At 44.4% G+C, this 24,279-nt stretch overlaps 1 protein-coding gene across 1 annotated transcript in view; it reads left to right on the top strand.

The window, feature by feature from the left end:
• The window catches only part of NFATC2 (nuclear factor of activated T cells 2), a 57,074-nt gene that overhangs the window by 17,174 nt on the left and 15,621 nt on the right, over window positions 1-24,279 (top strand). The window contains 3 exon segments of the mRNA XM_065691241.1: window positions 9,326-9,528; window positions 11,547-11,719; window positions 21,994-22,134. Of these exon segments, the coding sequence (XP_065547313.1) occupies window positions 9,326-9,528; window positions 11,547-11,719; window positions 21,994-22,134 (517 nt within the window).

The following is a 24,279-nucleotide window of genomic DNA, read 5'->3' as shown; positions in this document are numbered from 1 at the left end:
TAGTACAACATCCAAACATAGACCAGGTCTACAAAAACCTGGTGCTCAAGTGGACGACAGTGGAGGGCACAGGGTACCCCAACCCATCACATGCCTGTGTGTGCTAGTCTGCTCACTTCTCTTTGAAACAGGAGAGGTGTATGGAGGGGGGCTCCTGTCCAGCACAGCCACCCCAACTGTTTCCATTGGTTTTAACTTTTAAAATTGTGGTGACTTCCACTGCCTTTGTTTTTTTTTTTTTTTTTTTTTTTTTTTTTTGTTAAAAAGAAGCTGCAATAATAGAGTTGTCAATGGAGCACACAGGAGCTGCTTCACAATAACAAGCGTATGTTCTACTTTCCTTTTAGATTTGAATTCTGCCATGTGTGTTTTCTTGTGGTTTTGAAGTCAAAAGAGACATTGTTTTCTAGCCTAGGCTTCCCATGGGGCCCTGATTTCTAACTGTATGTGACTTCCAACATTCAACTAATTCCTTTGCGTGTTAGTGAAACCAGAACCTTTGATGGAAACTCAAAACCAAATCACAGCTTGATACCGTGATTCACACTCTCACAAGTTGGGCTGGGCTGGAGATGTGCTTCTACTGCAACTCAGACCAGCCTGCCTGGGAAGGTTACTGTTGATACATCAACATCAAGGGAGTTGAACTGGTTCTTTTCTGCCCATCTTCAGCAGAGGGGAAGTCCAAGGGATAAAGCCCTGTGCGTTTGCATTTCCATGGGCAGACTGTGCTGGACTTGCATGATGGAGGCAGCCTGTGCTGTGCAACTAAGGTGCAAGAGAACTGCTGGGTAACAGTGAGGATAATTAATTACTGGGAGATTTTAACCAGAGATAAGTAGCATCCTCTCTTGCTTGAAGTCTTTAAACTGGGTCTGCATCCTTCTGTGTGAAAGGGGTGCTGTCACCCAGATGTTATGGCTGAGTGAGTGCAGCTTGCTCTTAAGGGAAGAACAGGCAGGATCGCGCTAGGGTGCTGGGCAGATGAGCAGTGAACCAAGTACCTCTGGGATCTTCCCATGTGCCAAGCTGCTTTGGGTGAGAGGTGAGTGATAAGTTCTCACTGAAAGTTTTGAGCCCATTTCAGAGTATGATACTTTTGACAAAAAGTAATTTTGGCAGAGGTATGAGGAAGGAGGATTTACCAACTGGTTTGAGGATGATGCCTGTGCTATGCAGAACGCTTGGGTTATTCCTTGGATTAGAAAGGATTAGAAATATGCCTGGATTAGGCAGATGTAAGATTTAGGCTACTTTTTCGTGTATGCTGTCAGTGCAGGAGTGTACATGGGGGGGGTCTGTGTAGTAAACCCAAGTTGGAATTTGTGGCTGTTTGCCATGAATGTGGATGCTTCCAGCGCAGCAGTAACACTGACATAACTCATCCTGTTCAGGATGCACTTGAGTATCCACAGAACTTCATGCAGGGTAGATAGTGTCCTGTAAGCTCACATCTGAGCTGTCTGTTCATGGGCTTTACCACGCAGCTAAACTGCCAGTGCCTCCCTCCCTCTCTCAAGACTAGTGTTTGTTGAATTGGAAGTGGCTCATGCAAGTGGTGACTCGTGCCTGGGTCTCCTGTGTTTTGGGCAGTGTTGTGCTCATCGGGCTGATCGCTGTTCAGGGGAAAGGGACTGGACTCCTCCTGCTGCTGCTCCTCAGTGAAAATTTTCTAGGGTCTCTATTTCATTCTGAAGCAACTGTTGAAACCCTAATGCTTCCAGCAGACCTGAGTTATTCTCCCTCTTGAGCTTGCCTTGTGTTATGGGTTTCAACATGAGGAAGAAATTGGGGAGGAGAGAGATTCCTGGGGCTTGCTTTTTTTGATTCCTCTTTCTTTCTTTCTTTTCTCTCTAAAATGCTTTTTGGGCTAGATTCTTTCCAAAATCTGGCTGACATTCAGTCAAATAGCCAGTGCTTGGCTATGGTTCCTGGACCCAAACCCGCCTCTCAGGATGCCCAGCACTAAGTCCTGGCAGAGGACTCGGCTCAGGGGATCTGATTCAGTGCAGCCATATAAATTATCTCAGGCTGAACTGAATAACTGCAAGATGCTCTTGCTGCTGTCCCATCTTGTCCATTGTCAGCGTGGTTGCTCTCAAACTTTGTGCCACATCTTGGTTGCGCAGTGTGATGCTCCTGGGGCTGCATCACACCCAGCTATGCAGACTTGATCTCTGAATCCCTATATATGTACATATGCAGCAGTCAGATGCATAGTGTTTCTTTTAAACTTTCAGCCAAGGTAGTCAAAGCATCTATTAAACAGGATCAGCTCTTCACAGGGGTAGAGAAACTGAGGCACAGAGAGGAAACAACTTGTTTATGTTGCAATGAGGTCAGTATCAGGACAGTTGGGAACAAGCCCCCAACTGCTTTCTCCCAAGAGCTGCCATCAAAGCTTGAGTCCTGCATTTTAACCCCATCTGAAAGCAGAAATCCCAGTTAGGCGCTGGGAGTCTGATTGTCATTTACAGTAAGGAGCAGCAGAGCAAATGAGATTCAGTCCTTGGAATTTTGACAAAATTGTCACCAAAATAAGAAACACTTAAAATTGAGTATAATAAAAACTCATCATTTAGCAGAATCAGATGTTCAAAGAATTATCTTTGGAGGCCTTCTTAGACTGCTTTGGTAAGGAGCAAAAAGAACCAAGGCAGAGATTTCCTTCTGGTTTGCGTTCTTTTGCTATGTCCCAAGTACATTAAATTGAACAAAAACATGTGACAAGATTCAACTTTGTTGCTCAATGTCAGCTCTAACTGAAGCAGGCAGGCAAGCTGCTACATGATATGGTGTCTGGATGAAGTCTTTCTCTTAATTACTGACAGCTATTGATATACCAGTCTTCCTGAGACAATACAGTGAAATTTTCCATCTTGGTAGGAATATTGTTGTCCCCCCAAAATGCTTGAAATTGCTGCAATCAAAGGGTACTAATAATGAGAATTAATGATCAAATCCGAGATGCAAAGCTGCTTCCACCAGGAAGGGAGTAGAGGGGCACGACAGCAGCACTGTCCTAAGCTGGGGCACATCTTCCTCTTGTCTGCTGTCTGAAAATGCTTTTTGGCTCGGAAAACAGCCTTAGGGCTGATGAAGAGTCTGAGCAGGGCAATAGTTTGTGGTGTCAAAAGCTTTGAGACACAGGTTTAACTCTGTAACCTCTCGCTGTTTGTAGAGGAAGGTGGGCGTTGGGTGAGCTGGGGCTCCTTGCTAGGGCAATGGTGCCGCAACCACATGCCGCTCCTGGTGAGCTGTTCAGTGCTTTCTTATCTCCTTGTGTACAGCAGGAAAAGGGAAGCAGTAGGAGGAAGTGATTTCTCACGCGGCTTTGTATTTGCTTCTAATTAAACGTTGCTGGTCGAACTCTGTTTTCCCACTTTTCACTACTGGCCTGGGATGGTCCATCTGAATCACCCCGGTGCTGTTCTCAAAGCTGACCACACACATGCACGCCCAGTCTGGGGGCAAGCTGGAGTGACTTCCACAGGGAGATAGCAAGTAATATGCAGCAGTTAATGGAGTAAGCCTCATGTTACAGTGAGCTGAAGCAAGCAAGAGGGCTGATTACTTTCAAGCAAATAAAATCACCAAGACTAGAGAATTCATTCTCCAGTTTTATACTTTCCTTCTGGCTGTAGCTTGCGTTGTCTAGACAGGAAGATGTGTGCAATCAACTTTAAAGATGCAGCTTTATACCTCCCAGGGGAGAAAAAACTAAATTCCTGACAGACAAAGCTCTTTTGGGATGAATGGGAACCAAGTTCCTCTCTTCTTCTCTCTAAGGAAATCAGCCTCTGTGTTACACAGGTTCTTGTTGAGGCTTTTCTGAAACCTGTCTATTGAAGAGGCAAAGGCAGAAGCTTGCAGTACCAGTGGAAGCTGAGGTACTATGGCTGGTGAGATGTGTTACCATGCGCTCGTGCTGTTTGCAGAACGAGGTCAGCAATACCTGCAGGAAGACAGAGCACAGGGGGACAGAGACTTCTGGTTTCTCAATGCACTTTGGCTGCCCATCCCCTGTGGGGACAAATCACTGCGCCTTTCTGCCCTTGCTTCCCCATGTAAGAATAAGGGGTTATCTCCTGTGAATCCTTCTTTCTCTTGCTAATAATATAATTTGGTATAAAATATTATTTAAATTCAACTAAATGTGTCCAAGATTCAAAGATCTAAATTCTGCATGTTTTACTAAATTCACTCTGTATATACATATGTTGTATCTGTAGGTGACTACCTATGGAATCTTTAAGGAATTAGCATCTCTTTCTGCCTGTGCTGTCAATTTATGACTTGATTATAACTAAGCAGTGTTGCAGGCTTCACTTGTGCAAAGGGATTTGCTGTTCTTGCAGCCCTGTGTTTTTAAACCTCATAGCCAGAGGCAGTGCCAGCTGCATGGGTGCAGGGTTTAGTTCATCTGAACGCTGAAGTAGGGAATGATTTAGATGTGAATTTTAAACTCTGGCTTTAAGTGCTTGTGCGTTTTGAGCTGGGGTCTTAGTTTGTAAGAACTCAGTTTTGAAATAGCACAGGGTTAAAAAAAAAGTGTTGTTTCATATGCCTAATGTGTGGTCTCGATGGCTGCGGTTGCTGATACTGTCACAGGAGCTGTGTTCAGGGGGGTAACTGAGCTGCCAATACACAGGAGCTAAATTTTTTGCATGCAGAATTACACACGTGCCATTCCTGAAAATGGCACTTCAATACCCCCCTCTCCCAAATTTGACTGGTATTGATCCACAGAGGGAGTACAGAATGAATGAATTTTATTTATGCAGAGGTGAGCCAATGATTTTAATCATGCCACACATTTCCATTTTGTTTAGAAACCAAATCGTAGCAGCAAACCAAACAAGAAAAGTCTTGTTTTCTGAATGATGTTATTTGTTTATCTGCCAAAGTGCTTTGCATTTCCTCAGGTCACAGACCAGCCCATGTCTGGCTATGCTAATATTATAAGAGTTATGCAAAAGCAAAGTTTAAGAAAAATCTTTCAACTGAAAGAAATAGGATCTTAAAATCCCAAAATAGAGTATGGAAAGGTACACATCATGTCTGGCTTCTCTTTCCCCTTGTGGCAAATGTGACTCAAAGGAGTTGGGTTTTTTCCAGCTCGATCTGTGTACAGTTTGGGGGAGTTTTATTGTGAATAGGTCACCTTATAATACACAAAAATATTTCCTCCCAGAGTTCTCTATTCATAAATCTCTCTCAATTCTCACTCTCTAGAAACTGAAATCCGGATGGTTTTGTTTTCTTCATGGAAAGAAGAGTGAAAAAGAGTGAAGGAACACCTTGGTGTGGGGCTGGTCCCCTGTTCTTGTCTGTGCTGCATCTCCTGCTGCAGCTCCCCTCAGGCAGCTGCAGGGCAAGCTGCTGTCCCCCTTCTGTCAGATGAGCAGAAGAGTAGGGCTGAAAACCTGAGACTTTAGAGCACTGTGGTTGTTGCTAAAGAAGGAAAGAAAACGAATGTCAAAGTAGTTATTTAAAAAATGTTTTCAGTCTTCACTTCTCTGTAGGATTCTTTAAGGGCCACTTTTACTTCTTTGCTCTGCCAAAGAACAGATTGTCATTATGGTTAAATACTAAAGCAGCTGCCTAGCATAGTGGAGGTGTTTATCGAGAGTACCAGTCTCTCATAGTTCCGTTTTGAGGAGGGGCATAGATCTGAAACCTGCCTTTAATGTGTTCTTTCATTCTAGCTCATGATGATTTTTTTCTATATAAAAATACATCACAAAACACTAACTAATTTCTGTCTCTGCACAGTAGGGTTAGCGTCACTGTAACACTGATAAACAGAGAGGTTGCATGACATGACTGAAGCTGTGTAGTAAATTGGTTGCAGAGCTGGATGAAAAACTGATTTTAAAGTTCCTGGAGCATTTCTGTGGGTTGTCTATCTTTGTCTTTTGTTCCTAAGTCATCCTGATGAGTTCTTAGCAAGTGAAAGGTAGATGGAAATGTTTATGGTTAAATGATCATCTATAATATCCTTTAAAACTTAATCAATTAACTGAAGATAAGGACACACCCTTTTCTTATGGGGATGCTTGTCACTTTTATATATATTTTTCTCTTTGTATTTCTTTTTATAAAGCTCTTTTCATTTGACAGTGAAGTCATCCCAAAGCATAGCCATAATGCCATAAATTACCAAATAATTATATTACTTTCTTCCACTGATCAAACAATTTATTTCAAATCTGGTCCTGTGGAGGACCAGAAATCCTTTTACTCCGTGTTTTATACCCCTTTGTCCAGCAGATGAAACAAACATTGCCATATGAACATGCAATCAATTCCTCTCTTCATTAAGTATGTATACATTTATACAGACACACACTCATGCACATATGTATTATTAGAAGACCATGAGTATTTTTGCCTTGGGAACTCATTCTATACATGAGCAAACACCACTCAAAATTACTTTTAAAGGTGGCCAGTATTAAAAACTGTGTATGTAGCCAGTTCTGTTACAGCTGCTACTGACTGTGCTCACTGGGGGCAGATTTTCCTTTGTAATTTATTATCTGTTTTCCTCCATTCCAGTCTCTCACCTAGAACTCTGGGATTTTGCTCTGCCAGGAGGGAGGGTAGAGTGAAAGCTGCTTTGCTGTCACTGTAGTAACTGCTCCAGCCCAAAGGATCCTCTCGTCATCTTAGCTGGATCCACAAAGAATTACTCTGTCAGGCATGACAATAAACATGCTCAGTACTTAAAAAATGCTCTTCTCTCCTCCCTCTCCCCTTGTAAAGACAAAATGGCTTTTGCTCATACAATGGCTTTTTATTGAAGGCCAGGAAATCTTGGATTTTGAAAGCACCATGCTTAGGATGAGTTTCAGTATGGCTCCCAGAGGACCTGGGCTTAATGTGCCTCCATGGATAAATAGGGGGTGATTCTTGCATTCATGCCTATTCCAAGTAGGTCTGTCATTTTGACCTCTGTTGCCTTTAATCTTCCATACACTCTATACATTTTTAAATCTCCCCATGGCTGGCATTGTGTACATCACATTCTTGGCAGTGCTGCTTCTCCAGTACCAGCCCTTGTGCTTGCTGTCCGACTCCGCTCCTCCAGCTACCTCCCAGAGCCAAGTGGCATGTCTGCACAAAGCCTTGTACCCTGTTTTCCCTCCTCACCATCTCCTGAAGCTCTGTGCGAGTGAGTTATCGTAGGTGTCTGAGCTGCGGCCGGGCTGGATTCTGTAATTCTTTCTTGCACAACTCTCACTTAAGGCCTGTTGACTTCAATGGGGCTATTCATGTAAGTGGAGGCTACAGATTCAGGCCCTTGGGTTGTAAGGTCTCTGGGGCATAGGCCCTGTCTTTGTATGCCTTGCAAATATGTGCTAGATGAGTAATGATAGCTCAGAAGAGTGAGTGTTGCTTTACATTTGCCATACTGGAGGAAGGTTGCCAGGGTTGCACTGATGCTGCTTGTGGTCCCCTTCCAGGGGGGAATTAATCCTTCTATGCAAAGATACCTCCTGCTGACTGGTGAAAAGAAAAAAAACCTGGTTTAGCCATGAATACCATTAGCTTAATCTTCTTTTCTCTGATCTTCCAGTGCTATTTGTTTTGTATGGCTTCATCAAGGTTTTGTATGTGGACAGAATAATTGAAAACAAATATAGCATGTCTCAGACCATAAAGTTCCCTTTCAGCTGGATCACTGGCTGTGCGGTAGATAAATGTCTGGGTTTCATTTTTGGTTATGTGAGAATGGTTTGATTTGTAATTTTGAATGTTAATATAGAAGAGGAAATTTCCTCGTCTCCTGGCCTATGGAGGCATTCTGGCTTTCTTGCTTCTCTTGCAGCAAATGCTGTTTATAAAAAGGTTATTTAGTACAGAAGAGTATGTTTATGTCCTTGAACCCTAGAGGCCCCAGTCTCTAAGGTCAACTAAGACGACCTTGTGCTGTACAGTCACAGAGCGAAAATGCCATCTCTACCTATACAGATGGTATTTCAGTGCAGTGCAAGAGGGATGGCTGGGGGTAAATCAACAACTGGAGGAAGGGTGAGTTTCTCAGAGCAGTGAATCAAGACCAGTCCATCTAAGTGATTTCAGGAGAACAAGAACGTATTTGCTGTTAATACCACTTAAGAATTCTGCAGACAGGGAGATTTTGTAGGGTGGAGATGTAGGTACTAAAAACGAGCATCTTCCCTGGGCAAAGAGGCTGATGAGCAGAGCATGCAATGCTGTGAGTGTTGGAGAAGTTGATGCTGGTGTTTGGGGCTTGATTTAGGAAGTTTGGGCATAGGTGTTGATAACTGGGTAGAAAATGAGACAACAGAGGGCAAAGAGAACTTTGAAGATGAAGGCAGGCAGCTTATGTCTGCTATGAGGGGGATGGAAAGCAGGAGAGATGGGAAGCTTGGTGATATGAGCGAAGTGGGAGGTTGGAAGCACAATCCTTCTGGCTGGGTTTGAAATGGATGTGAGCTGGGGCAAGACTGCTCGTGCCAAAGCCAGAGAAGGGGATGTGGCAGGGATCATTAGTTTCTGAAATGTTTATACATGGTTTAACTTTTCAGTTCTCAAACTCACAGGCACATTCACTAGATACTTCCTGTTTAAGGGGGAAAAGAATGTTACTTGTTCTAACTGCAGCTGAAGTAGGAATCAGAAGCTGAGCTGAGGCAAGGACATTTTACTGAATGTTAGGCTGGACAGAAAGTAGGGTTTGCAAGTTGAGTGTCACATAGGGACTGATTTAAAGCCCCCTGGGTCAATGGGCATCTTCCATTAGCTTTGACAATGTCTGGAGAGGGCGCATATGAGAGTACTATGCGTATAAATGCAAGCCGGAGACTTCTGTCCTTACCGTGTTTCCTGCTGACAGGAAGCAGGAATCACTGCCCAAGGCTGCAGGTGCAGGGAATCAACATGGCTTTGCAGTTTTATCCACCCAACAGAGAAAAATCCTATGAACCTCATTTAGGAATCAGTCACTGCAAATGACACAAGTGTACTCAAAAGTGTATCTTTTGAGGGGATTTATCAGTCTGTTTTGGAGACAAGAAATTTCTGGTAATCAAGAGCTTGTCTGGTACTTTTTTATCTTGATATATTTAGTATAATAACTATTAATTGCATGGTTTCCATTATCTCCCCTCCCTATGTATTGGACTCCAACAAATACTTTTAAGAGAATGTCTGTCTCTGAGAGTAGGAGAGTCTGTACTACAGATAGCTTTATGTTTATCTCCATATCTGTATATATGCCTGTAGATAATTTGGTTTCCTGACATGAAGGCGTTGCAAGTCCTGTGTGATAACAGATTTTTTAATGTCTTGCCAGCTTCACGGTTACATGGAGAACAAACCCTTGGGCCTTCAGATCTTCATTGGGACAGCGGATGAACGGATACTTAAACCTCATGCTTTCTATCAAGTCCATCGTATAACGGGAAAAACCGTCACCACCACCAGCTATGAAAAAATCATTGGCAACACCAAAGTTTTAGAGATCCCACTGGAACCCAAAAACAACATGAAAGCAACGTAAGCACTTTTCTTTTTACTAGCAAAGTTGAGGAGGATTAAATTGTCATTTGAAGTTCCTTCTCCTTGGAAGGAGTCACTTAAATGAATAATGATGCCTGCTCTGGAGGTACTCCCCTTTCCAAAGCATTGGAATGATATGCGAGTGTAAGACCCTTTTTAAGAGCACATGAGCAGCAGTTACAAGCACCTAGGTAAAAGCTGCTTAAAGAGTTACCAGTCATCAGCTGACGATGCAGGTATTTTTTACTCTTAACACCAACTGACTGTATTGCAGTCATGTGTCATCTTCAAAGTTAGAATGGGGCACCAAGGAAAACAAGATTCTGATCTAAAGTCCTTTTGCTGCAGGGACACAGTGAGTAGCAAGGAGCAGTAGGCAGTGGAGGAAAGGTGTACAATTCATTTTGGATTTGAAGAAACAGAAAACATCTCTTCTGAGCTCAGCCAAGTGCTCTGGCCATGAAATCGCAGTCTCCTGTTGTAATAAGTTAACAGAAAAGCAAGTACAGGCACATCTTTTCTGTATTACTCCCTCCAGTTTTATGGAGGCAGAGGGATGAGGCGGGCACCAGACTGAAACTTCAGGCTTGAACGTGTGCCAGGCAGTAAGAGAGTGATTGCTCTGCAGAGGGAAGAGCTGTATCTCCATCCTTCAGAGGATACTGACAAAATTGGCTGAGCAGCTATGTTTTTAAGCCCCCTGTTCCATCACAAAATGCACATTCTTTCTTTATACATAACCTTTTTTTGGTCAGAAAATATACCTCATTCCTAACAAGTAACCCTGGAGTAATAAACCCCTGCACACATGCAATGGTGAGGAACAATGTGGGTGTAGGCAACAGCTTGGGGTTTATGCCTCCCAAAATGTGATTTTAATTCATATCAAAAGAAGAAAAATGGTCTGTCTTTAAAATTGATATCAAAATGGGTTGTCAGTGCCTGTTTAATAACAGTGCTCACTGCATCCTCTGAGGAGTGTTGCTGAGCTTAGATTCTCTAAATATTAATTGCCACATTCTCTTAACATAGGCAAGTGTGTTTGCTGGGTTACACTGGACTCTTAAGAACTTAACCTGCACTTACACCAACTTTAAGTTGCAATGCTGGTTCAAGCAAACCTAATCTCTTTATTGCTGCTCAGCCCCATTCCGCTCCCTACACCCTCCCTTTCTGCAGGGACTTGGTGAATGGGAGCAGAGAACCATTTTCTGCTCTGCCAAGCTATTCTTTGGCTGGGAACAACATTCTTGGGCTCTGGAGGATGACCCAGTGACCTGGGCCAGGGCTGGAGAGCCCAGCTCTAGTGGTAGCTCCTACTTTGTTCCAGAGAAGGAGAGAGCGGTTTGGTTGCTGCTTTGGAGCTGAGTTCAGTGCTTGCATTACAAACTGAGGCAAGATGTGCCTGGGTGGTACGTGCAATTAGCTGGTTCAACTGCTGTGATTCCCATGGAGCTGAACTAATTTGCCCAGGTGCAGGCAATAGCTGCTGTGCAGTCTCTAGACACTGAGCTGTTTGGAGAGTTGGTGGTGGAGGCTTTCATGCTCTCTAGCTCACAGGGGACTGCAGCACAGGCTCAGCTTATTGCCTGCCTCAGTGTGCACTTCTGGTTCTGATTCACCCTCCCTGTCCCAGTGCGCTGGGATGAGCTCTGCCATGTTTTCCCTCCTGAAGGAGGGAAACAAGACTTGAGGGTTTAATGTTTGGAGAGTGGCTTCTGCTGTCGCCAGGGTAAAGGCCACCCCTAGCCCTCAGCTGGGACATGCTTGGGACACACTGAGCCACCAGGCCCATATCCCTTGGGGAGGGATCCAGCAGCATCCCTCACTCACCGTATGTCTGGGATTTCTTCCTCTGGAATTGCTGAAATGGCAGTATCTAGATCCTAAGTTGAGCAATATTTGGAGCTGCTCTTAACACAGGGATCAAACCAGCTTAATCCTCTTGACTGTCACCTATTTCCAAACTGTTTGAGAGCAGCAGAGTTAAGCTAAACAGCATGTGTGTTTGGCAGCATTGACTGCGCAGGGATTTTGAAGCTGAGGAATGCAGACATCGAGCTGCGCAAGGGAGAGACAGACATTGGCAGGAAGAACACCCGTGTCCGGCTTGTCTTCCGTGTGCACATCCCTGAGTCCAATGGCAGGATCATCTCTCTGCAAGCAGCATCAAACCCCATCGAATGCTGTAAGTATCTCCTGAGATTTGATCCTTCTCTGTCTTTGTAACAACGAATGTCTTGTCCCTCTGCCTCAGGCTGATGCAGTGGAAAAAACCCAGTGTGTTCAGATAGACTCAAAGTGCTCTGCTTTTCCTGCACGCTGGGTCTGTGCCACCATTTGAGTGACCTGCAGCTCCTACCTATATGCCCTCACTTGCCTGAAACAAGCTTTGGTGGCAGGTGGCTCTTCATGGTACTTAGAGTTTGTGAGGACGACAAGGGACTTTGGGGCTTTGCAGAGTTTGTGTTGCTGGCTAGCGGGTCTTTTCTCCCTTTGAGAGCAGGAGGCCAGTGTGAGTATGTATATAGGGGCATATATACATTCCCCTTGTTTGCGTATGAGCATGCAAGCTGTCTGCCTTCCTGGGAGGGGATTCATTTTGAGTGGAGGCACAACCAGCACTTATTATCCGCAAGCTGGCAGGTGGTTGAGGGCTTTGAATTCAAACCTGGGCCAGATCCCAGCACTGTGGCCAGTCCTGCCTGCCGAAGGGGTGACCTTTGATATGAGCTATGGCAGGAATGCAACTGAAATGGAGAAACAGGTTTGATGTAGAGGCTCAAGAGCATCCATCCCAGTTATTGTTTTGTGTAGATGTCGGTGCTAAGGGGTGTACAGCTCAGGAGGCTGCAGCTGAAGCAGGGAAAGCCTGGGTTGTTCTGGTATTCCCCTGAGGGATAGAAGAAACTCCGAGGTTTGATTTGAGGGGCAAATCCTATCAGTATGTAAGCTGAGAAACCTGCACCTCCCACTCATTTCAATGTACAGGATCCTGAGAAAGAGGCCTCTGATAAGGTGCCACCTGTGTCACAGTCATTTCTGGAAGGGCTCTACCCGCTTTGCTGGTTCATGTGCATCCTGTGATGCTTTTTGTTGGTAAATGGCAAATTTTCAGTGGTTTGGGGATTTCACAAATACACAATGAACAGTTTTCCTCTCCCTTTGCTAAATGACTCACCCCTTTAGCAGAACCTATCTTGCTGTAAGTCATGTGAAGAAAGTCATTGAAGAGTTTCTTGTGTGAGTTCTATTTATTGAGATGCAGGCTTTACTTAAATAACTGCTTAGAATAAGAGAGGAGCCAATTTTGGATGGGAAATTGAGAGAAATTGTGGTTAGTGAATTACTGATGGCAGCTTCTTAAAAATCAGTATAAATGAACAAAACAAGGCAAGGCTAAGGAGAGGATGATGGGTGTGTATGATCTTCTGGCAATGTTTATGAGAAGATACTGTCAGACCATTTTAGCAGCTGAGTGAAGTCTCTGGGCACTGTGATGGGGAAAGGAGTGGGAGTAGCCACCACCTTTCTCCATAGGAAACAGTTATGATCCTGTATGGGACCAGATGGCTTAAACAATAGTGGCCTCCACCCCAAACGTGTCCCTGCTGAAACAAAGGCCCATTTGCTAAAGGAAACACTCAACAGACTGCAGCTTCTGTGGATGGGAAGGCAACTGCGGCAAAGGATCACCTGGTTTCTCCCTCAGTTTCTTTTCTGAGTGGAAACAGCCCATTCCTGCCTGAAATGGGGAGCTACTTGGGTGGGGAAACTCAAGGTGTAACTCAGACATACAGGAAAACAGCACAAGCCCAGAGCAGAGGGTGGGTGGTCCCTGGCTCATGCAGGGAGCCCTGCAGATCACACCCCAAATTTGAGTTAGCCAGGCATTTCTAAGACCCTTCCACAACTGCGCTTGCTATTTGTGCCCATCACCAAAGATTATTCAAGCAGAAATCTGGTCATGGTTTACAGAATAAGATCACATTTTTCTGAACTGTATGCGCACACCTCATTTGCTGTGCAATGACTGCTATTTGTGGTGGCTTGGTTAAGGTGTCCAGGCATTTATTCTGAGTTGCGTTTGCTTTCATGAGTCTCAGGGGCATAAAAGAGCCAAGTGTGGAGATACCAGGATAAGTGGCTTGGTTTTCTATTTTTTATAATTGGAATATGAAAATGTTGGTTGCACAGAGGACAGCAAAGCTCCTATAGGAAAAAAGCGTTTGTTCCCCAAGTTAAAAAAGCAGTTTTATTTGTGTGGTACTGGGTATAGTGGCAGTTTGGAGAGATAAGTTAAGGACTGTTAATTTCTGAGCTCATGGAAGCAGAGTATAAAGTGATCTGGAGTAATAAGCTGCTTCCATTCAGTGTGTATGTTGCATATTTAGCCACATTTTTGCTTTTCAGTATGACTTCCTGGTCTCAGCCCAGTTCTGGGAAGTTGGTTAAAAACATCAGTTGGTTCAGACAGCATTAGTAATGCAGGCTAAGTCACCCTAGAGATGATAATCTGTTTCTTCCAGAGAATCCGCACATGTTGCGGAGCTGAGACTCAGGTATGCTCGGGTGCTCTGCCAAGAAGGGGCTTTCTCCTTGTGTCCCACTTCCCACCTTTGTGTGCTGCTAGGATTCTCCTTTGTTGCCTTTGTTTGCTTTTCCTTTTGGCCACCTGGGAATCCCTTATCTTCAGGGACTCTCCCGTAAGATCTCTCCTGTCTGGTACTTGTTAATAATATCCCGCTGGGAAAGCCCTAGTAAGTAGCAGATTTAAGATAACCGGCCATTTCCCTACCAGTGGGGCTCCCCTGAGAGCACTGTTGCTACCAACAGAATATCTGAGTGTTCTCCTCAGCAGAAGCTGATCCTGGCTAAAAACTCCCAGTGGTGTCAGCAGATCATTAGCTGCAATGAAGCAAGAACTGTGAAGTATCTGCTTTTCACAGGGCGATTTGGTTCCACCTCATCTGTGTCACATTCAGCACTTGACAGGTTTTAGGAGGGGATTTCACAGGTTCAAAGCATCATCCGGAGCCAGTTCCTCCCCAGGCAGCTGTGTGGGAGGACCGAGGAGGTGATACGTTGTTAAACGATCAGTTACGCCTTAAAACGGACCTCATATCCAGGCAAGCCTGCACATTCAGCAGCTCGCAGCTTTTTTCTCCTGTTGCCTGTCGATCCATTCTGAAGTCACTGAGGAGGCAAAGGCATTTGAAAGCCCTCCGATAATTGTAGCAACAGGTCATCTATTAGTTAGGGACAAAAAGCCACAGTCTTGTAGGTGTGGTGCTGGAAAGGTGAGAAGAATCCCTTCTCCTGGGTGTTGCTCCATACTGAAACGGCAGCAAGCCCTATAGGCACTGTGTGAGATGTCCCTGGGATGCAGAGCTGATGGGTCTGTGCAGCAGCGTGTTGCTCCTCTGCACACTTTGGTGCTATTAGTCACAGTGCAGTTGTGCCTGGCTGGGCTTTAGGCGTAAGCCAGCCTGTGTAGGTGAGCTGCTATCACAGAAGGTGTTGAAATCACATGTGTTCAAATACAGCCCTAATAACAACAAGCCACTTAGCAAATCACCCAAGGAGGGGTTTGCTGTTTGCAGACCTTATCATTGCTTTCAAACCATTAAGGAAATTTCTGTAACTACTAATTTGCTCTGATTTGCACTATGACCTGAAACTTATTTCTCAATGAGTGATTCTCTGGAGTTTCTGTTTCTCCAGAGGAGGAGAGTGTTTCTGCTCCTCAGCTGAAGTACCCATGGACCAGAGAAGGAGCAGTATTGAAGGGAGTTCAGAGTAGCCACATAAGCACCAGGAAGGTAGCTTGGTTTACTCCATGCTGTCAGCAACCAAAAACTGCTTTATGTGTCTGGTGTAAGGCTTAGGAGCTGTCATCCGCACTCTGTGATGGTTTTTATTCTAACGGATCCTGGTTAACTCTTCCCTTGTTTAGTGTAAGCTATGTTTGCTGATACTAAGCTGTGCTCATAAATCTCTTAAAATGCAAACAATTGCACTTGGCACGAGAGATGGAGTCTAAAATCTTGTTCTTATAATAGAATCCCAAGGTGGTAAAAAAACAAAACAAATAAACCTCATTGCTAAAGAACTGTGTGTCCATCTGAGGAATTTAAATAGTTTCTATTATTGACCATATTTTGTTCCACTAAATTGGGTCAAATATCTTATTTCCCTTTAATCAATTTCCCTGGAAGTTTCCTTTATTTTTCTCTCCTTCTAGTAGATTTTCCCATAATATTAGACAATCTAACCCTATGATATGTGACACATTAATAACTACAGAGGAAAGAGCTAGTCATGTAGAAGAATGTTGTCTTGGCAAACCAGCGAGTGCTTTTCCTTGGCTGGGAGTTGTGCTGGTTGGAATACAATGGCAGGCGAGAAAGAGCCCTAGTTTATTGAGACAAAAAAATAGAAACGAATGGTCTCTTTGCACTTGCGAGAGACCCATTTGCAAGTTTAATCATAACCACCATTATTATGTGATTAGAATGGTTTCCAGCTGAACTAAAGGAATTTCTTTTGCCTCTTTTATTTCAACTGCCAGGCAGTCACACAGTTTGCCCTAAATACAGCTGACACAAAACCCGGTGCTTTTCCAAGAGTGAAAATATTGTCTCTTACAGCACAGAATTTGAAAGCTAATTCCGACAGCATGTGCCACTTTTAATGTGCACCCAAAATATTTCAGTCTGGAAGGGCTGAGTCAGACAGAAGGAAAATGCCTGCCCTTTTTGCAGGCTGCAAGCCTTGCTATGAGGATGAGCTCCTGTTTACTTCTTGTCTTTGCAGTACCACAGTTGGTAAAAGCAAGCACCCCAGCATAATACGCAGAGCATGGATTTCTGAGCATAACTGAAGCTCATCAGATCTCCTCTGCAAGGGATTAAGGGGAAATGCTGTGTGTACCCACAGAGATGATTGACAGAGAAGTGAACCGAGGCCATGGTTTTCCTGTCATTAATCACACGCTGGTTTGGTGAGCTGGCTGCAGTTCATAGAAAGTATCATAGTTATCTGACACTGCTGCCATTAATGGTTGTCACTCCTCCTTTGCAAGGGCATCCTAAATTATGTGCAGAGAGAGATGGAGAAAAGCCCTCTATTTTTTGTGCTTTTTTTCTTAGATGGCTCTACACAAACTGCTGAATAAGTCTTGCTGGCAACAAATCGGAAACTGTTGTCATTCATCCTGGGTTCTTCTTTTCATAGTGTTTAGGTTTTCAAGGTTCCCCATCTAATCACAAGGGTTGGAAATTTGCTTTATTTACTTGATTCTCACCTAAGCGTTCCACTGCTCCATATGCCTACCAGGAGGTAAATCATCCCATCCCTCCGATTAGAAGATTGCTGCCCTCGAGGGTGCATTACCAATGTCTGTCTGCCTGCTGGAGATGTCTTCTGTCCTTGGTCCTCCCCTGGCTCTCTTACTGCAGCTCCCCAGCCTTTGCCTCTCATCCCACAAGAGAGCTCAGAGTGCTTCTGCATGTGATGCATGGGATCAAAGTCTCTCAGGACATTAATGTGTTGGATAAGCATTGGCCACACGAGCTCTCCTCCTGTCAGTCCTACCCCAGGCAGGCAGGTTGTGGTAATTAAACACAGTGTGACAGGAGGAATGAAATATTTACTTTGGCTCATTCAGGTTTGCACTGAGGTGGAAGAATTAATCCCACTACAAATTACACCTCTGCTATTGCTTCTAGGGTTTGGGGGGGGGGGGGGGGGGGGGATGGTGTTAGCAGTAGACATCCAGCTCTATCTGCTCGTCCCAGATCCAACAGAAATCAGTGGCTGGAGCCAAGAGCCTTTGGGGGTTTGGAAAGATAAGTCAGGAGTGGTGAGTCACGGCTTGAGGGCTTCCAGCAAGCTGGGATGAGCTGGGGCTGGCCTGGGCAGTGTAAGGGCAGGGAGTGGGTCCAAAGAGGGAACTGGGCATGTGGCCTGGGGAGACCGCTGCACTGGGGTGCAAGCCTGCACCTCTTTTAGGTAGCCACATTTTTGGGTTTACTTGGCTTGTGATGACAGTTTGAGGTAATGAGAGGTGATGCTAGCTTTGATCCCACTGAGCTGCAGGTGGGCCTCAGTCCTCCTTGTGATTGCCCAGGGTAAGTTCCCTCCTGAACTCTAGTCAGCTACGGGAATAACAGGTAAACCTAAGCTCTGGATTCAGTGTTGCAGCTGTCAGAGACTGTGTGGAGCATATTTCATTCTTGCAGCTATTCTTTGGCTTCTGTTTACACAGAGGTTTGCATGGAGGCTTTAAGCCGCTCTGCACAAGGTGGCATGGAGATAGTGCACTGATAGATGGAGGCTGTAGAGTATCTCTGCTCTGGAAGTGTTGGTCAGACGGTGCAGAGTTCACAAGCCTGTTCCTCCCGAGAGGAAGATCACATTAGTGTTTTTGCTTTGCCTTCATTACCCGATCCATCGTTCCTATTGCACATGTGGGGAGAGAGATTGCCGAGACGGTTCCTCTCTGGAGGCTGTTAAGAGACATTTAGCTTCAGCTAAGACTCCTCATAAAACGAGTCAGCTTTTGGGCAAGACAAGGCAGTGCCTGGAAGCCCTCCAAGCCGGTAGGAAGAAACACACTGCTCAGGCAGGACTAGAACTGCTCGTCCCAGGAGATGTGTGCAGGAGGAGCACTGATGGGGAGAGCTGGGCAGCACAGGGGGAAAGGGGCTCTCAGGTGGAGCTGGGATTACCTAAGGAGTACATTAGGGAATACAACCAAGGTTGTCACTCGGAACCTGGTAGCAGCAATGGATAACACTGTCCTGGGGGAGATGTGGAGCTGCAACAGACTTACCCAGGTAATCAGTTGTTTCAAGAGATCCCTTCTTTTCCCTAGAAGCCGAATAGTCTCTCTGCTGAAAAAGGAGCAGTTATGGATGCTGCAGGCAGGTGAGAAGCAAGAAATACTTTCACCCTGCTGTGGCACACTTCCTTACGGTCAGCCTATAGGTTTATGTGTCGCGTGTGAAGAGTTCAGCCTGCTGACCCAGAGGTTTAGGCCATCTTAACTTTTTCCCCACATGCTGGCATAGGGAAAGGGGACAAAGGCTTAACCTTTGGGTTAAGGTGAGCCTGGGTGGGCTGTGGGCAGTGGCTGGGGATGTGGGCAGGGGCAGCAGGGCAAGGGGCTGTTTCCATCCTGGGTTGAGGGTCTCTGGAGGTGGGCAGTGCTCTGAGACAGCAGCTCCCTTTCTTTTGTGTCGCTGCATGCATTGTATTTCTTGGCACCAAGTATCCATGACATTGATTTGCAGACAGTCAAATAAAATAGAAGAATAATGTCCCCTGTTAATAGATCGACACACTGCTTCAGGCCAAGTGTGAGTATTTCTATAGCATTTGCTCTGCTGCCTTATGTCAGTAACTGTTGCCATTGAAAGTAAACACCCCGACTGGTTAAATCAACAGGGTTTTGTTTATTCAATGCTCATAAACTCCAGTAGCTGTAGGTCCCTTTATGAAGTGCCAACCCCTGGGGGAAGAGAAGGAATAGTGTGAAATTACTGCATGCAGTCCACCCATCATGAGCCTTAGAGGAAGGGGATTTATTGGCAATTAATATTTCTTGCAGAGGGCAAAAAAAGTAATCCTATTGAGGCAACTCCATGTTGAACCTTGAGCCTCCTTACTGGTAGAAATGGGATGAAGCCTTCTTATAGGCCTGGGTAAATAAAAAAAGATCTTGGAAAATGAAAAGTGGGTTTGTTTTTTTTTGTTTTTTTTGGGTTTTTTGAGGAAAGGGTTTGCAAAACTGCCTAGTGGGAGAAGATTGCAGGTAAAATGGGCAAAGAAAACCTGGCGCTCAGTAGGTACCCGAGTTCTCCCACCTTTCCCTTTAGCATGCTATCTGCATTGAGAAACTCAGCTGAAACACTTCCAAATGGTATTATTCTGCAGCACATATAAAGCACACGTGGGTTTTTGACACCCACAAGCACAACCAAATTTATGTCAGGGCAGAAGCAGTTTTGGAGATGCCCATAGCCTGCTTGTGCTGTAGCCAAGCTGCTGGCCATGGGGCCGTGGAAGCCCGGAGCCGCACCAGGGAACCCATAGAACGCTTCTGCCCATCACAGGCTTCCAGGCAGCGCTGCTGAGGCTGCCCCAGCTTGGCTGAGGGGCACAGAAGGGTATTTGGCATTTCCTAAGAGCCAGGATGCATGTTCCCGGTGAACCAGCTGTCCTCCCAGCTCCCTGGTAGGTCGCAGTGTACACAAACACTGTGCTCTATGGAAGTTGGACAGAGGCTTGATCTTCAGCAGTCATTTCCAACTTGCTGAGATCCAAAAGTAATTAAGATGAGTCAGACGGTTATTTCCAGGCTAAAATTTGTCCTTCCTCATCCTGAAGAAGCCTTGAGAACCACTGATCTGTGGGATGTCAGCACAAAGCTCTCTATTAAGACACTGAAATCTGAAGGAGACATAAATTAACCTGGAATTTTGATGATTTGGGATGCTTTGGAAGTGAAATTTGGGGACTGAGTAGGAATAAACAGTGTCCGGGGCAAAGCTGAAATACATTTTCTCTTGACTATTGTAGACATGGTTTTGATTATTGCTATTTACTCTTAAACTTTTGAGGTTACAAATCTCTCTTTGTGATAAATCCAATTATGAACTCATCAAAAATTTGAGGACTTAGGGAAAGGAATTAATCAGAGTCCATGTGAAAGAAATTAGCAGCTTCTGTGAAAATAATCTGAATATATATTCTTAATTGTCAGTATCTTAGCCCAGCTGCTGTTATGTATTTGAAGGAAACAACGAGTCACAAGGTTGTCTTAAATAGATTTTTTAAACTGCCTCTCAAATGTCACAAGAAAGTTACAAATACCAAATTATCGATATTTTTAATAAGAGCAACATTTCTGTGTCACGACTGGCAGAAGGAGTTCAGCTGAGCTTGTCCGTGCTAGAAGAGTTGCTCCCCACTTCTACAGACGCCTGTCTGACAGCTTTAATGCTTGTGCTTTCCTACCATATACGCTAGCATTTTCTTCACATGGTGAGAGAATTTGTACAGCTCTCACTGTGGCCAAGACCTGTTGGGTTTCTGGCCTTCTGAAGGTTGCACAGCAGTAAAACAGAGCTGGGCTCAGGTCACAGAAAGCACAGCCTTGTCTGTGTGTGAGTGGAGGGCTAACATATAGGATAACGTTTAATTCTTTTTGGCTCAGCAGCCAACGGTGTTCAGCGAAGGAAGACACAAGTGCTGAGTCTCTCTTGGGAGCAGGCTCTTTGTCAAAGAAAGTTAAAATGCAGCCAAGGCAGCTGTTAAATAGATGAGTGGCATCCTCCAGAGGCTTTTCCAGTTGGGGTGGATGAATCTGGAGGAGTTTGAGTGCAGGTCATGAACTCGCAGCTCACCAGACCCAAACTGCTGCCCACCTGGTCTCGTTACAGGGAAGCTCATGATATCTTCCAGCTGTCTGCATTGCAGGGAGCGATTCTTGCGTCTTCACTTTGGTCTTCTCCTGCCGCTTCTTAGCAAACAGTTGGAAATGGGCTTGCAGGGATGGTGAACAGGACTCTCCAAAGCTTTTCTGACCATGCAGATGGCTGTTTTAATGGGATGAGAAGGTGGAGAGATGGTGCTGTCCTGGTGTTCTGGCTAGGGAAATGGAGGATAACTTGGTGAAATCACACTTCAAGTTTGTGGCCAAGAACAGTAAAGACCCTAGAAAGCCTTGATCACATACATGCCTATCTGGCTTCCACCCTACCTTTTCTTTCTTTGCCTTTTATAATCATACTCAGTCTGTAGCACAGGCCCTGCTCCCCAGATGTTCAGGCCTCTGCATAATATGCTTGAAAAAGCCCTGGCTGCAGCAGTCCTGATGTGACCCCTTCTGCTTGCAAATACAGCTTTGTGATTGCCTCTCTTGTTGTGTGCACAAGGCTCGATGCCTGCACATGGAGACAGTGATTTTGTTGGCAAACATGCTGTTCCAGGCCGAGGGTAGTCCCTGCTCTGTAGGAGGCAGTGGACTTTTGTAGAAAAGGGTTATTTTTACTTTTTTTCTGAAGGAATTCAGTGTTATTCAGTGGAATCCTCTCTGCAGGTGGAATTTTTGGGCTCCAGGGCTGCAGTGTGCCTGCACTTGAAAATTTGGCCATTTATTTGGAAACAGACATGGGCAAGTTCCAGCTCATTCATCCAAGCTGTCCTTTCTCAAGGACAAGGAGTAAGGCCAGCACAGCTGAAACGCTGCAGCCAGCTCCTGAATGTTTCCAAATAAAATGCCTTGAGTAAGTTTATTTTTCCCTCTCAAACCTAAATTTAGCATCCTGGAGAAGCTGCTTTGGCAGTCAGTGGATGGTAACGATGACAAGATCGATCTGTGGATAGTTCTGGGAAGATTTGGAAAGTCCTGGTAAAACAAAGTTGGTTTCATTCATGTCTGCAATTTGTCCACAGCCCAAAGGTCTGCTCATGAACTTCCAATGGTTGAAAGACAAGATATTGATAGCTGCCTCGTTTATGGAGGACAACAGATGATCCTGACTGGACAGAATTTCACAGCAGAGTCCAAGGTGGTGTTCACAGAAAAAACATCAGGTAAGGCAGGGTTTTTTCCTAACTTTCCTTAGTAGGATAAGGAAAATCTGTAGTGCTGATGCATCCCATGGTCTCATCCTAAGGTTTGTGCTCGTGAGTAACTCTACTTGAGTGAGTAATCCCGTTCAGGTTTGTGTAAGTAAAACCAAATCGCTTGACCTAACCATGTGAGTAAAATTAGACCTGGGAGCAAGTATTTGTATTATTGGTTCACAAGAATACAGACACTGGGAATCAGCAGGAACAGGATATGTTATCAAAGAAATTAAATGACCATTGCATGTTTCTCTGTGCTTGTTCAGTCTCGTGTTTAGTGAATGCTGCTGCAGAAATCATAACTGGAGCTAATATTTTTTATTGATGTGAACTCCAGGCAAAGACTGTGTTTTCTTCCATTTAGATGTCTGTGGTGAAAAATGTACATCATGTGTATTTTTATATCAAAGTGCAATTATTTTTTACACATACTGAGATACAAGAACACATCACTTCATCTTCCATGGTGTTTTCAGGTATTTTTATAGAGGCTCAGACTGTAGCAAAACAAATCAAATTCAATTCAAAGAGAACGGCCAAAGGCTTCCTGTTACAGCCTAGTGCTGCTTTTTTCCCAGTAGAGCTGCTTCTTTTGAAACATGTTTTGCCAAAGTTTTCAGGTAACCTTGCAAGCTTTTGAGTAATCATAAAGGGGAAATGAGTGGCAGACTGTAGATTCTCTCTCTTTTTCCCTTTCATATGAGCCTACTTATTTGCTTGACTTACAGAGAGCCAGTACGTGATGGTTCCAAGCCCTGACTGGTGTTGGATGAATGTAAATAAATAATAGGAATGGTTACCAGAAGTTATTTAGTTGCCTAGCGTCACCTTTACTGCCTTTCCTGAGCTCTCTATGTTGTATTTTCATAATGGCATGCTATAATAAACATTACTTGATCTCTAACTAAAAAAGTAACTGACCCCAGAAAAAATACTTAGCATGATCTAATGGTTAAGGTGGGCAGCAGAAATCCAGGTTCTTTTGTTTACAGGAGGAACAAATAAGTCCATTCTGCTGAAGTTACCTGTTTCTTCAGAGCTGAATTGTTTGTAATATCATATGCATGCAGGCATTTCATTTCAGCTCACTAAGCAGTATGTGTATTTTATTGGATTTTCTAAGGCTTTTGCTAAAGGACATTGTTTCTTTGTAAATGGTCTGGACTTGTTTAACTTACCCTTCATTAGGCTTGATTTTTGTATTCTAAATACTGTGCTCTGCAAGGATAATAACAGTGTCCAGGGATCCAAAAAGCATTTTGCAAATATGAAGTGCTGGGCTCTGCCATCCTTTACTCCTGTTGATTCTAGTGAGACAAAGGACTCTGCAGTACAAAAAGCATCAGCCTGTTTTATGTAGACATTGTGTTCCCTTTGTGCTGTTAAAAAACCATGTTGCTCCTAAGTTTTTTTGTCAGTAAACTGAGGTAGAGGCAGCTTCAGTGATAGATCTCATGACTTGCAAGGGATTAAAAAAATTGCATTGCCCAAGTGAACAGCAGCTGTATGATTTATAGGGTAATGCCTTTGGCGAAAAAGTAAGAATTGATCCAAAATTAACATAGGTGGACATCAGCTGGTGACGTGGGGTGGGGCAGGAAGAAGCAAGTTGTGAGTCCCTGTTTCTTCCCACACCACCAGCAAGCCATGCTGTTTTACAGCAAGAATGAAAGGCTCTGGGCCTCTGAATCGTGGAGGTTCAGATGAGCCTGTGCAGTCAGAGCAATTTTCTTGGCACCCTGTATTTCCTTTTAAGCCCGTGTGTTAATTCCTTCCCACTGTGCTGCCACTGTTCCGTCGATGTCAGTGAGTTGTGAAGGTGCATGGGAACATGCTTGGCATCCCGTGACAGTACCTGTCCCAAGAATGTTTTGCAGTAACTAAAGGAGATGATACACTAAAAGGAGGTAGCTTTTAATGCCATTTCGAGGAAACATCCAAAATGCCCTGCCCCTATTTCCATATAAGAGCAGAGGAGGCTCTGGCTGGAATAGATGTTAGAAAGTAAAAAGAACAACAATATTTTCCGCACTAAATCTAAAGCTTTTCTTCACTGCTGGGGAAACTACATTTTTGTTGTTCTTTTTTTACCTCCTGGTAGCGGAGAGC

Source organism: Lathamus discolor, chromosome 11, assembly GCF_037157495.1.
Source record: "Lathamus discolor isolate bLatDis1 chromosome 11, bLatDis1.hap1, whole genome shotgun sequence".
Lineage (NCBI taxonomy): Eukaryota > Metazoa > Chordata > Aves > Psittaciformes > Psittacidae > Lathamus > Lathamus discolor.
Note: the sequence above shows the minus strand (reverse complement) of the source record. Positions and strands in the feature narration are given on the sequence as shown.